Genomic DNA, 17,975 nt, shown 5'->3' on the forward strand with positions numbered 1-17,975 from the left:
TTTATTCTTGGAAGTGCAGTGGTTAAAGGTGTTTGAGTTGTTGGTCGTGGACGAGGACATGGTCTTGGTCATGGTCGGGTGGGTCTCGAGGCCAGCGAGTGTGTGGTCTAGAGTTTCACGAGGAAGTACGTCAGAGGGTCGCAAGCGTATTATGAGGGACCAGAGAGGGTTAGCCGGTGAGAATGCCGGGGGTGCTGGGAACCCAGGTGGAGCCCATGGTCGAGATGATCGCTTGGCGGATCTGTTGGCGTGCTATTGGAGCGGTTACCGAGAGGGGTACCAGTGCAGGCTCCAGTTGTACCGCATGTGACGGGGTACAGCCGAGGGCTGCGGATGTTGAGGAGTTTCCAACTTATTTTAAGAGGATGAGCAGTTGTAGATGACCGGTAGTAGATTATTCTCAAGAGGTATCGAGCCTAGAGAGGCGGATAGGTGGATATATGCAGTTGGAGCAGATATTTTTGCAGCTGGGTGGTTAATCCAGTTGGATATTAGAAGTTGAGTGGGCAGGTGTAACATTGCAATGTTATACTTGGACCACAAGAGGTACTTTTGGTCGGGGGATGTTTAAGGATTGTTGCTCCTGAGGGGATTGTGATTTCCCTGAATACCGATAGCTCGAGGGGCTGAGGGCTCCGCGAGTGGCAGAGGGGATGATGTTCTCCTGAGGGGATGAGTAGTTCCCCTGATACCAAGATCGTGAGGATTGTGGTCCAAGGGTGAGACGGTATAACTTGAAGACGTTGGTCTGAGAGTGAGATCGGTATGGCTCGAAGGTTGCGACCTAAGGGTGGAGGAGTTGGGAGCAAGCAATGCCTAGGACGTGAGTATAAACATAATGACGGGATGTAGACCTCGAGAATTGATGGTGGTTTAATCTTGAATTTTAGTTGTGTTGGCCGGTGGGCCAGCATTTTATGACCGGTGCTGATGCGATTGCCGGACGTCTTGCGGTGCGGACGGAATTGAGTGCTCTCGAGCCGCACGAGCTAGGGGCAACTTCTCTCAGACAAGACACGGTGGATCGATTCCAGGGTGAAAAAAACGATGGAAACAGAAGATGGCAGCAAACAAACGAGCGGATTGGAAGTTCGACTTTTGGTCAAGTCGAGGTCTAGCGGCTACGATACGGACGGTGGAGTTGCGGTACAGCTAGCGAATCGAGAAACAGTTCGGTTAGAGGAGATGAAGACGATGATGGATCGAACGATGACACGTGAGGAATGGCTTGCCCCACAATACGGTCAGACTAGCGACGGCGAACCTGGTTCGAGGTCGGGTAGGGTTCTCTCGGTAGATCAACCTTGGATTGATTCTAAGGAAAGGAGTGAGACAAGAGTCAAAGAATCTCTCTTTGGAAATATTTTTATTTCATTCAAGTCTGCGGTTACAAGAAATAAGAGAGGTTTTAAATAGTGCTAGGTTTAGAAGGAGACTAGGGACATGCGGACTCACAACGGTCCGCACACATTGCCCTTGACATGTTCTCTTCTGAAATAGAACATGTCGCTCCCCTAAGTGGTTTGAACAATAACCACACACTTCACTACTTAACGTTACAAAAGAGAAAGTTCTAGAGTTTGTTCAAAACGCAATGCATAAGTAAAAATAAAGACACGTCTTCGGCCTTGGCGCGGGAACGTCTTTGGCTTCGAACGTTTGTGCTAAAGCTCCTCGCCTCGTTAAAACCTCCTCCGGTAAACCTCGTGGGACAAAATTGGAGTGAAGAAAAAGAGTACGATTGTAACGCCCCCGAACCATACTATGACCACCCAGGCCATCCGACGGCACCGAAGCGCTACTATGGGAACGTTCGTCAAAGGTCCGGCCGGGTACGAGAACGAATCAGGCCCTTCGGCCAGTCCCTCGGCGTGGTTCCCGACCACACGACATATCCTTCAGGCTTTGCAACCCTACGGATACGCCGTGCGTTGGGCTGACCCGGACTAAGTCTATACCAGTACGACCCACTAGATTTTAAAGAAAATATGAATACATTAAAACTTAAACAAGTTTCCACAACCGATTACACAAAATAGTTCACAAGGCATAGAGCTAAAGTTTGGTTCGCAAATAAACATACATTTATTTTACAATAGACACCAAAAAGAAAACTACTCCGGAGTCCTATCGTTCACCACGCCCTCTAGTTCCCTCTAGGGTCACCTGCAGAACAACAATATTATCATAAGTAATCTAAGATTACTTAGTGAGCTCAGGGTTCCTGCAGAGAAATAAATCCCAAACCCCAATTCCCCATCAACAATCAACATGCACGCAAATACAACAACATGCGAACATAAACAAGCAACATGCAAGCACTGATAAACAACATGCAAGCATAAGCGATTAACAAGCAAGCAAGCAAAACATCTCAACACCCAACAGAGATGACATGCGGAAGCTATCAAGCTAACAGAAAACACTCTACCAATAAACGCAATTACATGCAACCATACGCAACATTATGCAATAACACAACTTGAAATAAAACGTTAGTTTTATCAAGTTTAATTTTTATTTGGGCCCGGTATGCATCCCTCTTCCCCAACCCCTCCTGATTTCTCCAAATCGCAACCACAAAGGCAAGCTTTTGGATATCAGCCAAAATTACACCGTCGTGTAAATAGCCTCGGCCAGGGTAGCGAGCCCAGTAACCTTCGAGCTCTTCGTGACCAACCCTGCACACACACGAACATGTGTTGCATGTCGCGGCTGCATGTGGCACGGAACGGGATTGATCGCACTACCAAATCTTACAACTCTTAGCCGGAATTTCTCGCGGACTAAAACGTTTTAAGATCTCACCGAAGATCTTACTTGAGTTCATATGGGTCTTAAACCCATATCCTTACCAATAACTCAACCAATTTTCGCCTTCTGTTACTAGATCATTTCGATCTAGTAACTGGCACAACCTCACTATGCATGCATTTAAACAAGAAAACATAAAAGAACTTCAAGTAAATGCATCTACATGCAACATGCAAAATCGCGCACTAGATGGATGTTTTTAACTCTCCATCTAAGCCGATGCAAATATGTGCCTGAACTCACAGTAAACCGTCGACTGATCTTCTTTGATGAAGCTCTTCTCGCGGCAACTCGGATCTCTCCTTCGGTTAGAGTCGATTTCCTTATCGATCTAACGTTGATGGTCTTGGTCAATAGTCTTCTCTTGCAAACACTCTCTCCTTCTCTTCTTTCTCTCCCAATTTTCTCTCAACTTACCCCTTCTTTCTCTTTGCGAAAATGAAAGGAATGGGAGCATATTTATAGAACGAGTGGGCGGTGGAGACAGCCAATGGGAGTCGCATGCACTCTCCCTATTAGAGGGACTTCAACACTTGGAAGCTCCTTGATTAAACACCTTGAATTCCACTTAAGTCTTTGGAATTCTTTAATCCTCCACTAATTCTCCACTAAACTTCCATGATTAAAATATTACTCCCACTAACTCCACTTACTTCTCTTGATTAAAATAATCATCCATCTCACTTCCTTTAAAATATATGATTTTTGATGGTGAGAAGTCTTCTTTCGCCTTTGGTCGATCATCGTCGATCCTTGGCAGCTCTCTCGGCAACTAACGGCGTCCATCGGCAACTTCCTTTGGTGCTATCGGCAACTTTCTCGAGTACTCGACACTTTCCTCGAGTACTCGGCAACTCCCTCGAGTACTTGATACTTTCTTGGGTACTCGGTAACTCCCTCGAGTACTCGACACTTTCTTGGGTACTCGGTACTCTCGGCATTTCTCGGCGATTGCCGGGTGATGCGTCTCGGACGGTACGGGCGGTACGTCTCCGACGACTCGGACAACTCTTGATCCGTTACACTTTTCTCAGACTTTCCTTCATCAAACTTCCAGCTCTTCTTGCTGTCTGCTTTTTCTCGGTCTTTTGGACTCGAAATCACGTCAAAAATTTACCCCTAGGTGAGGGTCACTACATTCTCCCCCCCCCCCCCCTTAATAGAATTCGTCCCGAATTCCATAGGGTTCGGACGGTCCTGCCTCATCTTCTTCAGCGAACAACTGAGGATACTTGGCACGCATCCTATCCTCATATTCCCATGTGGTGACTTTACGGTTCTGCTTTCCCCAGAACACTTGGATTTGAGGAATACTTCTATTTTTTAACTTCCGAGTCTTTCTTTGCCCTATTCCAAACGGTCCTTCGGGGTATGTGAGATTTGGCTCCAACTCCTCGATAGGCTCTAGCACAATCATTCTAGGATCTGGCACATGCTTCCGTAGTTGTGAAACGTGGAAGACTTTATGCAATCGCATAACCTCGGGCATTGATAACCGATAGGCTACCTTGCCAACTCTTTTCTCAATCCGGTACGGTCTGATAAACCTTACCGCAAGCTTTCCTACTTTGCCAAAACGATCCTTTCCTTTTTGTGGTGCAACCTTCAAATACACCATGTCTCCAACTTCAAACTCCACTTCTCGCCTCTTACGGTCTGCGTACTTCTTTTGGCGATCTTGAGCTTTATTCATGCTCTCTCGGATAAACTTGATCTTCTCCGTCGTTTCATCAATCAACTTGTGATTGAAACTTGTCCGCTCTCCAACCTCTGTCCAACATAAAGGCGTTCTACACAGCCTTCCGTACATGGCTTCAAATGGCGACATGCCGGTACTCGAGTGATAACTATTGTTATACGCGAACTCCACAATGGCAAATTCTTCTCCCAATCTGATGACCATTCTAGCGCACATAGCCGGATCATGTCCTCTATGGTGCGAATTGTCCTCTCCGTTTGCCCGTCAGTCTCTAGGTGAAATGAGGTGCTCATATGAACATCCGTTCCCAGCGCCCTCTGCAAATCTTGCCAGAATATTGATGCAAACTTTGGATCACGATCGGAAACAATATTCGCTGGCACTCCATGGAGCTTCAAAATCTCATCTATGTACTTCTCAGCTAACACTGGTGCTTGGTCCGTACTCCTTACTGGAACCAAATGGGCTACCTTGGTTAAACGATCAACCACTATCCATACTGCATCATTGACTCGCCCCTTCCTTAATGGTAGACCGGTAATGAAATCCATAGAGATAGAGTCCCATTTCCAAGTCGGTATGGGCAAGTTGCGAAGCAATCCTGCTGGCACTTGATGCTCTACCTTGATCCTCTGGCATGAGTCACATTGACTTACCCACTTCACCACTACTCTCTTCAATCCAGGCCAATGATAGTACCTACGCACATCTTTGTACATCTTGGTGCTCCCCAGATGTATACTCAATGCTGAGCTATGGGCGGCTCCTAATATCTCCTCTCGTAATCCGTTCCGGTCAGGTACGGTTACTCTCCCATTGAGAAGTAAAGTGTCATCATCCGCCAGATGGTATCCACTAGCATTTGGTCCTTCTAAACCTTTCAACTCTTCGATGATCTTCTTCAGGTTCTCGTCTTTAGGTTGTTCTTCACGAATTCGATGTAGTAGGCTCGCTTGAGTTACGGCTTGTAAACCCAACGGCTCACTAGATTCTCCCTCCAAGGCTAAAAGCCTTACCTTCTTCAATTCCTCAGTTAAAGACTCCACGTCCTTCTCAACATCAACTTGTGCTTTTCTTCGGCTTAGCGCATCCGCTACTACGTTCGCTTTGCCTGGGTGATACTGGATTCTTAAGTCGTAATTGGCTATGAACTCCATCCATCTCCTCTGACGCAAATTAAGATCCGGTTGCGTGAACAAGTACTTAAGACTTTGGTGGTCTGTAAATACCTGAACAGCTTCTCCATACAAGTACGATCTCCATATCCTCAATGCAAACACCACAGCTGCCATCTCCAGGTCATGTGTGGGGTAGTTCTCCTCATGCTTCCTTAACTGTCTAGATGCATAGGCAATCACCCTATCCCCTTGCATCAACACACATCCAACTCCAACTTTTGATGCGTCTGTAAATACAGAATATGGTTGGTTTGGCTCGGGCAGGGCTAACACCGGCGCGGTTGTCAGCGCTCCCTTTAACTTTCTGAAAGCCTCTTCCACTTCCTCACTCCATATGAAAGGTACTCCTTTCCCGGTAAGCCGTGTCAATGGTTTCGCGATGGACGAAAACCCCTTTACGAACTTCCGGTAATAGCCTGCAAGGCCTAAGAAACTCCTTACTTCTGACGCGGTCGTTGGCTTCGGCCAATCTAGTATTGCGGCGATCTTTTCTGGATCGGCGGACACACCTTGCTCCGACACTCGGTGTCCTAGAAATCCAATCTCCCTCTGCCAAAACTTGCACTTGCTAAACTTCGCGAATAGCTTCATCTCTCTTAACCTCTCCAAAACCTTCTTCAAATGCTCCGCGTGCTCCCCCGCACTACGCGAGTATATCAGGATGTCATCGATGAAAATTATCACGAATTGATCCAGATAGTCATGGAAAACTTCATTCATCAATTGCATGAATGCCGCTGGTGCATTGGTAAGTCCAAATGGCATTACCACGAACTCATACTGGCCATATCTCGTTTGGAACGCCGTCTTCATCACATCTTGTTCCGCAATCGAGATTTGATGATAGCCAGAGGCTAAATCAATCTTCGATAACCAACTTGCTCCCCGCAACTGGTCTAACAGCTCATCGATCCTTGGCAAAGGATACTTGTCCTTTATTGTTATGTTATTGATACCTCGGTAATCAATACATAACCGCATGCTTCCGTCCTTTTTCTTGACGAACAACACTGGGGCTCCCCATGGCGACGAACTTGGTCGTATAAAACCCTTCTCCAACAAGTCCTCTAACTGAGACTTGAGTTCAGCCAACTCGGCTGGTGCCATGCGATACGGTGCCTTAGCAATTGGGGTAGCTCCGGGCTCCAAATTTATGGTAAAAGGATGGCTCCTAGGTGGAGGCAATCCTTCCAATGGCCTAAACACGTCCTCAAAGTACTTAACTATGGCAATATCCTCAACTCCCATGCCTTCTCTGTCATCTCCTCCCATGGCGGTTAGAGTGACTAAGTAGACTTCATCCTCTTCACTCGCTCTTCCAATCCTTGCTGCCGATGCGAAGTATGCCGTTTTACTTGGGCTGATCCCATTGAAAACTAGAGGGGTCCTCCCTCCATTTTCAAACACAACTCTGCCCCTACTGCAGTCTATATGGGCTTGGTGTTCCGATAACCAATCCATTCCCAGAATAGCATCGAACCTATCCAATGGCATCACCAATGGATTTACCGGGAGGTTCGTATCTTGCAAGACTATCGACACTTCCTTGACCCATCTTCTTGTCTTCAGCGGTGGTTGATTACCAGCAGTGTAGACATTGATGTTCACCTCTTCCTCCTCACACAAGTCTCCAAACTTGTCAACCACTTCGGGAGTCACAAAGCTATTGGACGCTCCCGAATCTAACAGTACATGTGTGGGGTTACCACCAACAAGTAATGTTCCTGTTATAGGGCCCTTCGCGGCCTGTGAAGGTTTAGGTGGCTCTACTCCTAAAGCAAAAACATTTGCTGGGGTTGCTTGCTTGTTTGCTGGGGGTTCCTTCACCTGATTCGCTGCCTGGGCACGGTTCACAGCTTGGGCATTCGGTTTGGCCGGCTTTGATGGACATGAGTTCGCATAATGTCTTAACTCGCCACAGTAAAAACACGTGACGGTTGACAGATTGTTACCCTTCGTCTCTTCCACAGTCTGGCAGGCTCGAGCGAAATGCCCAACTTGTCCGCACACATAGCATCCCCTTGGATCCATGATGCTCACATTGCGCCCTTCTTGGCTAACATTCATCTTAACCTTCCCGCGGCCTGCGCCCCAATTTCGTCCTGCCACTTGATTCACCTTTTGGGTGTTCACATTCTTAGTCTACTGGACTGGTTCCTTCTTTTGCTCCCGAGCTGCAATCTCCTTTTCTAACTCGATGGCCTCCTCAACACTCACAGCTCTTTCTTCCACTTCCGCAACGCTGCGGTATGTCACAGCATGCAACCTTCCGCTAATCTCTGGCCTGAGTCCATTAAAGAATCTCCGGGCCATAGCTAGCTCATCATCATTTCCTTGGTACAAGTACCTTCGAAGTCTTGTAAATATCCTCCCGTACGCTCGAACAGTTGTTTCACCTTGTTCTAATTGCAAAAACTGACTCTCCAGTCGGTCACGTGACTCTGGCGGGAAGTACTTTAACTCAAACTCCCGCTTAAAGATTCCCCACGTTATGGTCTGGTATCGATAACGAGAAACCACGATGTCCCACCATGCCTTAGCATCTTCTTCCAAGAAAGAAACTGCTACCGGTCTCTTAAATTCTTCTGGACACTTGGTCATCTCGAAGTTACTCTCTAAGTCTTTTATCCATGCGTCTGCTAACACCACATTCGGGTCTCCTTTGAACTTACGAAATCCTAAGTTCCGTAACAACATCACTCGTTTGAGAAACTGATCGGATGGATCTTCTGCTACACGGTTTGCTTGGTCTTGTTGCTGCTGCTGGATCATATGGTTCAAGAGGTCTTGGACCATCTTAAGTGTCTGTTGGCTCTCCGGCACATTCGGCTCACTCGGTCCTTCTCCATGCGCTTGGTCTCCCCTTGGCATGTTCTGAGTTGGATAGGCGGCGTACGGTCCAAACGGTGAGAACCCTGGCGGGTACATACTCTCCGGTGTACTAAAACGATTTGAACCCGCTGGTGTGTATCTTGGCGTCGCGCCAGGTACATACCACTCCGGCATAAACATGTCCGGCCCATAGATGTCTGGGAACGACTCTTCCCTCTGCGCATCATCAAACTGCAAACCCCATTCCTCCGGACCAAACTGCTGACTTGAACCCCTCCCCGTGTCCGGCAAACGATACGTCGACCTAGATCTTTTAGATCCTTGACGAGACATCTGCATCCACGATCAACAAAGGGTTTACTTAATCCCATCTAACCCTAAGTGATGAACGATCCGGATTATCCTAAGTGTCTATTGCGGCCATTTGACTCGATAAATCATTTGAAAACGCGAGTCCTATACAGCATCATAACCATGCTCTGATACCACTGTTGTAACGCCCCCAAACCGTACTATGACCATCCAGGCCATCCGACGGCACCGAAGTGCTACTATGGGAACGTTCGTCAAAGGTCCGGCCGGGTACGAGAACGAATCAGGCCCTTCGGCCAGTCCCTCGGCGAGGTTCCCGACCACACGACATATCCTTCAAACTTTGCAACCCTACGGATACACCATGCGTTGGGCCGACCCGGACTAAGTCTATACCAGTACGACCCGCTAGATTTCAAAGAAAATACGAATACATTAAAACTTAAACAAGTTTCCACAACCGATTACACAAAATAGTTCACAAGGCATAGAGCCAAAGTTTGGTTCGCAAATAAACATACATTTATTTTACAATAGACACCAAAAAGAAAACTACTCTGGAGTCCTATCGTTCACCACGCCCTCTAGTTCCCTCTAGGGTCACCTGCAGAACAACAATGTTATCATAAGTAATCTAAGATTACTTAGTGAGCTCAGGGTTCCTGCAGATAAATAAATCCCAAACCCCAATTCCCCATCAACAATCAACATGCACGCAAATACAACAACATGCGAACATAAACAAGCAACATGCAAGCACTGATAAACAACATGCAAGCATAAGCGATTAACAAGCAAGCAAGCAAAACATCTCAACACCCAACAGAGATGACATGCGGAAGCTATCAAGCTAACAGAAAACACTCTACCAATAAACGCAATTACATGCAACCATACGCAACATTATGCAACAACACAACTTGAAATAAAACGTCAGTTTTATCAAGTTTAATTTTTATTTGGGCCCGGTATGCATGCCTCTTCCCCAACCCCTCCTGATTTCTCCAAATCGCAACCACAAAGGCAAGGGTTTGGATATCAGCCAAAATTACACCGTCGTGTAAATAGCCTAGGCCAGGGTAGCGAGCCCAGTAACCTCCGAGCTCTTCGTGACCAACCCTGCACACACACGAACATGGGTTGCATGTCGCGGCTGCATGTGGCACGGAACGAGATGGATCGCACTACCAAATCTTACAACTCTTAGCCGGAATTTCTCGCGGACTAAAACGTTTTAAGATCTCACTGAAGATCTTACTTGAGTTCATATGGGTCTTAAACCCATATCCTTACCAATAACTCAGCCAATTTTCGCCTTCTGTTACTAGATCATTTCGATCTAGTAACTGGCACAACCTCACCATGCATGCATTTAAACAAGAAAACATAAAAGAACTTCAAGTAAATGCATCTACATGCAACATGCAAAACCGCGCACTAGATGGATGTTTTTAACTCTCCATCTAAGCCGATGCAAATATGTGCCTAAACTCACAGTAAACCGTCGACGAATGATCTTCTTTGATGAAGCTCTTCTCGCGGCAACTCGGATCTCTCCTTCGGTTAGAGTCGATTTCCTTATCGATCTAACGTTGATGGTCTTGGTCGATAGTCTTCTCTTGCAAACACTCTCTCCTTCTCTTCTTTCTCCCCCAATTTTCTCTCAACCCCTTCTTTCTCTTTGCGAAAATGAAAGGAATGGGAGCATATTTATAGAACGAGTGGGCGGTGGAGACAGCCAATGGGAGTCGCATGCACTCTCCCTATTAGAGGGACTTCAACACTTGGAAGCTCCTTGATTAAACACCTTGAATTCCACTTAAGTCTTTGGAATTCTTTAATCCTCCACTAATTCTCCACTAAGCTTCCATGATTAAAATATTACTCCCACTAACTCCACTTACTTCTCTTGATTAAAATAATCATCCATCTCACTTCCTTTAAAATATATGATTTTTGATGGTGAGAAGTCTTCTTTCGCCTTTGGTCGATCATCGTCGATCCTCGGCAGCTCTCTCGGCAACTAACGGCATCCATCGGCAACTTCCTTCGGTGCTATCGGCAACTTCCTCGAGTACTTGACACTTTCCTCGAGTACTCGGCAACTCCCTCGAGTACTCGACACTTTCTCGGGTACTCGGTAACTCCCTCGAGTACTCGACACTTTCTCGGGTACTCGGTACTCTCGGCATTTCTCGGCGACTGCCGGGTGATGCATCTCGGACAGTACGGGCGGTACGTCTCGGACGACTCGGACAACTCTCGATCCGTTACACTTTTCTCGGACTTTCCTTCTTTAAACTTCCAGCTCTTCTTGCTGTCTGCTTTTTCTCGGTCTTTTGGACTCGAAATCACGTCAAAAATTTACCCCTAGGTGAGGGTCACTACAACGATTCCTTGCTCTAACGACCTGGTTGCCTTCATCCTTGGGTAAGGATGAAGGCCGAGCGTATGGTCTCTTCTCGAACTTCTTCTGTTGGGTCGCGGCTTTGGACGAACGCTTGGACAAATAGGTTGATTCTCTGCCTGGTGGACTTGGAAGAGCTCTTAGACCTTGTCGTGGCTTCCGGATAGATTTCTGGTACATTGGCCGGCCGTTGTCCCGTGCGCGGTTCAAGCGTCGCGTCCGGTGAGTCTCGGTCAGGTTCCGGTCCCGTGCTCACATCAGGTGCGGTCATGAATGTGTGGCTGATGCGTCATGATCGTGTGGCCGGTGGTGCTGGAGTCTCGGGAAGGGGAGCGGCCATAGGTATGAGCCGGCAAGGGCATGGTTGCCATGTACATAAAATTTACAAGAAGCCTATATGGCAGGATAAACTAATCGGTACGACGAGGGTGGATGGAGTTCATTGGAGTTGGACAGGGTTGCGAGATTAAAGGTTTTGGTAAGCTTGCTGGGGGAAAACAAGTCAATTGGGTTGAGTTAGCGGCTTGCAAAGCATCTGACGCGGAGAATCAAAATATGCGAACGTATGGTACTTGTTTGTTATATTACGCTCGTATTGATGATTCTCTGTGGAGGATTGCCAAGTGGAAAATCCATTTCTGAAATAAGCTATCTTGTGGAAGTTTTCCTAAGAGGCAAGTTACAAGAGATTCTTGGACGAACAAGAAGGTTGATTTTCAGGTGGCGGTGAGTTGTTTTCGGCATACTTGATTATTTGCTTAGTAGAGATGAAGACGCAGCTAGAGGATTTGTTGAGCAGGGGACTCTTTTGTCTTATCACTTCACTGTGGGGAGCGTCGGTGTTCGTCAAGAAGAAGGACGAGGTATGGGTTTATGAGTTTGTGGCGATGCCGTTCAGGTTGACTAACGCACCAGCAACGTTTATGAGGTTGATAAACAGCGTGTTTCAGGAGTTTCTGGACGTGTCTGTCATCATTTTCATTGACGATATCCTGGCATTTTCTAAGAGTTTAGAGGAGCATGCAGTGCATTTGAGGGTAGTTTTGGAGAAGCTGCGGGAGCAGAAGTTGTTTGCCAAGTTAAGCAAGTGCAGTTTTTGGCAGCGTGAGATGAGTTTTCTGGGTCACATTGTTTCTGCAGAGGTAGTGTCTGTATATCCGGAAGAGATTCAGGCTATCAGGGATTGGCCTAGACCGCAGAATGCCACTGAGATCAGGAGTTTCCTTGGGTTGACAGGTTACTACAGGAGGTTTGTACAGGGTTTTGCAAGTAGAGCACGCCCTATGACTAAGTTGACAGGGAAGGATGTCCCTTTTGTGTGGTCACAGGAGTGTGAGGAGGGCTTTGAAAGCCTTAAGGAGATGTTGACTACTACGCCAGTTTTGGCTTTGCCTGAGCAGGGAGAACCCTATGTGGTTTATACATATGCATCTAGAGTTGTGCTGATGAAGCATGGGAAGGTGATTGCCTATGCTTCACGGCAGTTGCGGAAGCATGAGGGCAACTATCCTACTCATGATTTGGAGATGGCTGTTGTAGTTTTTGCCCTGAAGATTTGGAGATCTTATCTTTATGGTGCGGTTGGCTCAGGAGAAGCATTTGGAGCTGGTGAATGCCTCAAAGGATGTTGATTCAGAGTATCAGGTCTTAGATAATGGAACTATCTTAGTGCACGGTCGGGTTTGTGTGCCCAAGGATGAGGAGTTGAGGCAGGAGATCCTGAGTGAGGCTCATGCGAGCAAGTTTTCTATTCATCCAGGAGCGTCTAAGATGTACCGTGATCTCAAGAGGTATTATCACTGGGTCGGGATGAAGAAGGATGTAGCTAGTTGGGTTGCGAGGTGCGATGTCTATCAGCTAGTGAAGGCTGAGCATCAGGTTCCTGGTGGGTTACTGAAGAGTCTACCCAAACCTGAGTGAAAGTGGGATATGATCACTATGGATTTTGTGGTAGGATTGCCAGTGTCTCGGACTTTTGATGCTATTTGGGTCATTGTGGACCGGTTGACTAAGTCAGCACATTTTCTGGCCATTAAGAAGAACGATGGAGCAGCGGTCTTGGCTAAGAAGTATGTGAGAGAGATAGTCAGATTGAATGGGGTGCCAGCGAGTATCGTTTCTGATAGGCATTCTAAGTTCACTTCAGTGTTCTTGAAGGCATTTCAGGCAGAGATGGGCACTAAGGTGCATATGAGTACAGCTTATCATCCCCAGACAGATGGACAGTCAGAGAGGACGATCCAGATGCTGGAGGATTTGCTGAGGATGTGTGTTGGATTGGGGTGGCCATTGGACAGATCACCTGAACCTGGTAGAGTTTACTTACAACAACAGTTATCAGGCGAGTATTAAGATGGCTCCTTATGAGACTTTGTATGGGAGACCATGCCGTACACCGTTATGCTGGACTCGGGTGGGGGAGAGGAGCATATTCGGGGCAGATTTTGTTCAGGAGACCTCAGAGAAGATTCTGGTTCTCAAGCTGAACATAAAGGAAGCTCAGGATAGGCAGAAGAGTTATGCTGATAAGAGGAGGAGAGATCTTGAGTTTCAGGTAGGAGACAGAGTGTACCTCAAGATGGCCATGTTGCGGGGTCCGAACAGGTCATTGACAGAGACTAAGTTGAGTCCGAGGTATATGTGTCCGTTCAGAGGGATTGAGCGGGTGGGACCGGTGGCATATAGGCTGGAGTTGCATATGGTTATGCGTGCGTTCCACGAGGTTCTTCATGTGTCGATGTTGCGGAAGTGTCTCCATGAGGATGATCGGTTGTTGGCTAAGATTCCTGAAGATCTTCAGCCTAACATGACTTTGGAGGCGAGACCAGTGAGGGTTCTCGGGAGGAGGATCGAGAAACTTCGGAAGAAGAAGATTCCTTTGATGAGAGTCCTTTTGGACTGTGGTGGTTTTGGAGGAAAATTTCCTGTAATAGAAGTTTCCAAATGAGAAAAGTTTCCAAAAGTGGGAAGTGCTAAAAATGGAAAGTTTTATGTGATTTAGAATTTGTCCATTTTAGTGGTGGAGAGTCTTGGAGGGGATTGTGTGGCCTTAGAGGCGGACTTTTAAATCATTGTGCCTGTGTGTGGCAGTCTTTTGAGACATTGTGTGGCCTTAGTGGCAGACTTTTGAGTCATTGTGCCCGTGTGTGGCAGTCTTTTGAAACATTGTGTGGTCTTAGTGGTGGGCTGTTTAGCTAGATGTGTGGCCTTTGTGGCGGGCTGTTTAGCCAGATGTGTGGCCTTTGTGGCGGGCTGTTTAGCCAGAGTGCCTGTTTAGGCAGTCCTTCGGGACAGATGGTCATTGTGATGGTCCTTTGGGATAGATGGTCTTTGTGACGGTCCTTTGGGACAGATGATCTTTGTGAGGGTCCTTCAGGATAGATTGCCTTTGTGACGGTCCTTCGGGACAGATGGTCTTTGTGACGGTCCTTCGGGACAGATGGTCTTTGTGACGGTCCTTCGAGACAGATGGTCTTTGTGACGGTCCTTCGGGACAGATGGTCTTTGTGACGGTCCTTCGGGACAAATGGTCTTTGTGACGGTCCTGTTAAGGACAGATTGTTTGGTCTTTGTGACGGTCCTGTATAGGACAGATTGTTTGGTGTTTGTGATGGTCCTGTTTAGGACAGATTGTTTGGTCTTTGTGACGGTCCTGTTTAGGACAGATTTTTTGGCCTTGTGGGTTCTGTTTATGACATTTGTTTGGCCCTTGTGGCATGTATATGACCCTTGTGTGGTCATGAGGTATTCCAGTGAGGGGATATGTGGTTGGTAGGACATTGAGATGTTTTACGCGAGCCACGGGAAGGAAACCTGAATAGGGGTAGGACTCAGACGTGTTCAAAATTGTTTGCTCGTGACTCTTTGGGGACTTAGGTTCTCCTAGTACTGCCATATTCTGAGACTTTGTGGCTTGGGAGTATGGTTGGTATATCGACTTCGGATGACGATCCGGGGGCGCGGTGTAGGGTGGCAACCCGAGAGACGAGTATTGGATTTTCCTTATATATTATGGCATGCGGGCTTAGGTCCGATGAGGAGCCAACATTATGGCATGCAGACTTAGGTCTGATGAGGAGCCAATAAAAACTCAAGGTTTAGGCCTATGAGAAAAGGAAATTCCAAAAGTCGAGAGCAAATAACGCCTGGGGCGTGAGTCTATCGCCTAGAGGTGACCTTCCGTAGATCGGTCGGAGGAGTGCAGGCTGTGGAGACGGTAGCACGGGAGTCCTTGGCTGATGGTTGTTTGAGATTCGAGGACGAATCTAGATTGGTGGGGGAGAATTATAACATCCGCGAGCCGAAATTCCGGTTTAGGGATTGCATCGGTCGATTCACAACGTGTATCGGTCGATGCAAGGTTGGTTTTTCTGTGCACGAGTTAAGTTAAACGCTGCGTTTTGGGTTAGGGAAAACCCTTAACTCGTGTTTTTGTCTCATTCGGCGAGTTTAGCCGTTTTTGAGAAAAAAGAAGAGATGAAAAGAGTTCTTGAGCATTTTGAGAGATTTCTGGAGATTTGAGGTTGTTCCTGTAGAGATCTGTAGCTGGGATCATTGTAGGAGCATCCTAGGAGCGTTGTTTTGCTTGTTTAAGGTTCAGAATCGTCTTGGCAAAGGTAAGTGCATGAACATGGCTTATCTAAGCTAGAGATCTCTCTGATCTGCTTGTTATGTGTTGTTAGGCTTGTTAGATTGATATTTGGGACGTTAGGAAGCTTTCTTGTGGCTTGGGATCGAGTTTTGTGGTTGTAGGAACGAAGATCCGGCGAGAAGCTTCGGGGAAACACGATGCTCGGCATTGCATCGGTCGATGCACATGGTGCGTTGGTCGATGCAAGTGCGAGGACGGCGCGTAAAACCTAGGGTTTTCGTGTTATGTCGAGCATGCTTCGGTCGATGCAGTGCGAGTGTCGATCGATGCAAGTGCATCTAGCATCGGTCGATGCAACCTTGTGTCGGTCGATGCATCTCCATCTGGTGTCGGTCGATGCATGTTGGTCTCGGTCGATGCAGAGTCCTGGTTTCTTATTGTTGATTGTTGATTGTTGGTTGATGGTTAGAGATGTCTCTATTGCTTGTGTGTATAGCCTAGTAGATGGGAGGATTGCCTTACTGAGTGTTTATAAAATATTCATGCATTACAATTTGTGTTTGTGATGCAGGTAAAGGTAAAGTGTGATCGTGGAATCATGGCAATGAAGAGGAGGATGTTATAGTGGTTCGCTTGGTTGTCTGGCTTCTGTTAGGTTGCTAGAGTTGAGTCCTAGAATGTTTTTTAGGATTGCTGGTTCTCTGGTTTATGTTGTTTGGGTCATTAGTTTATGATTTGGAATTATTATTGGTTATTTTATTGGATATTTATATTGGTTATTTCCGCTGTTGAATGTGATTGTGGTTAGATAGCTAGTGGATATGGGACCACTAGTTGTAGTTTATTTATTATATTATATTCATATATTTATTATTTATTATTTTTTTTTTTTTAAAGGTTTGATCCTTTCATATGTGTTATATATACAGAGGTTTTCTATCTTTAAATTGTCCAAATACTCTAGCTATTGTTGGATCTTTCAAAATGAAACATTATGTTCCCAATCATGGATTCTAATGCTTATTCATTCTCCTTTAAGTGCAAAACTTTCCTTTTTTACAAAAATATAAATGTGCCTTTCTCTTATATGATCAGTTGGTCACAATAAACAATAACAACGAACAAATGGTTCAACCATTGAAAGAAATACTACTTACATATTTATTTTGTTTGTTGTAATTCAGTTTGGACATGGGTAAAATTGATTCACTAATTAGCTAACCAAAAGGATATTTGGAATTTTATACTGCAACACAATAACTAAGCTGAGGAACACTAATCGGAGAATTTATGCTCGGTTGACAATTTCTGGGCATGTCCAAAGATTCAGCCACGGTGAATTTAGATATGAAAACAACTTGAATGATAAAAATAATCACAAAGAATCTTTAGTGTATTAAACAAATGAATATAACCATGTTTCATTTACTAATTTTAAGACTTTTTCTCTAAGCTAAATGTTTCCCTTCAACTTCTTCTAAGCTATATGCTTCCAAACGATTAATATGGTTCCAACTTCCACAAAGGTGTTCTCTGAAACCCATTATGGTAAATATATCCAACTGCATGGCGTTTTTTCATCATTTTTTTCATTTCTATCAAAATCTTAAAATATGTTAACCTCAACGTATTTTTTCCACTCTCTATGTACTCTATCACCTCCTTGATTTTGAGGGATAGTATTGAATTTGATGATGTAGTGAAAAGGGTGTAGAAAACAAATATCTTAAATAATTTTTTAATAGGAATCATCAAAGTAAATTTTGTATTCATCTTTAAACAAGTATATTATATAAAAGTTTATTCTTTAAAATGACTATTAATTTTAGAGACCAAATAGGATCGAGAGCTAAATTTTTTTTTCCATAACCAAATAATATAGAAAAATATGATTACAATAAAAACATAGATAAAAAGAGAAATAAACCGTTCACATTTGAAAAAAGTAAATAAATATTGTGTGTGGTCTACAGTCAACACTTTTAAGAGTGAGAATTAATTTAATTTGACCAATTTTAAATTATTACCCCAAAATAAGAGTATCTAATGGCAATAGATACTTACATTAAATGATTTATAATAAAAAGGGAAACAAATCCAAACAATTATTAATATAGTTGAAAAATATTTCATGTAGTTTTT

At 45.4% G+C, this 17,975-nt stretch overlaps 1 protein-coding gene and 1 long non-coding RNA gene across 2 annotated transcripts; both read right to left on the minus strand.

Annotated features, from left to right (window-relative positions):
• Positions 1-3,970: 3,970 nt before the first annotated feature.
• Positions 3,971-4,507, minus strand: LOC147923683 (uncharacterized). The gene has a single exon (XM_087496518.1). It carries the CDS (start codon positions 4,505-4,507, stop codon positions 3,971-3,973), a length of 537 nt encoding a protein of 178 aa, XP_087352644.1.
• Positions 4,508-9,248: 4,741 nt separating this feature from the next.
• On the minus strand, positions 9,249-11,224 carry LOC147923684 (uncharacterized). The gene is made up of 2 exons (XR_015585850.1): positions 10,331-11,224; positions 9,249-9,439 (listed from the first exon to the last, which is right to left on the minus strand). It is a non-coding gene; the product is annotated as an uncharacterized LOC147923684 (long non-coding RNA).
• Positions 11,225-17,975: the final 6,751 nt, after the last annotated feature.

This window comes from Camelina sativa, chromosome 17 (genome assembly GCF_030686135.1).
Source record: "Camelina sativa cultivar CO46 ecotype springtype chromosome 17, ASM3068613v1".
Taxonomy (NCBI): domain Eukaryota; kingdom Viridiplantae; phylum Streptophyta; class Magnoliopsida; order Brassicales; family Brassicaceae; genus Camelina; species Camelina sativa.

Coding starts and splice junctions, on each gene's coding strand:
- LOC147923683 (XM_087496518.1), bottom strand. CDS start 4,507: ATGAATAAAGCTCAAGATCGCCAAAAGAAGTACGCAGACCGTAAGAGG.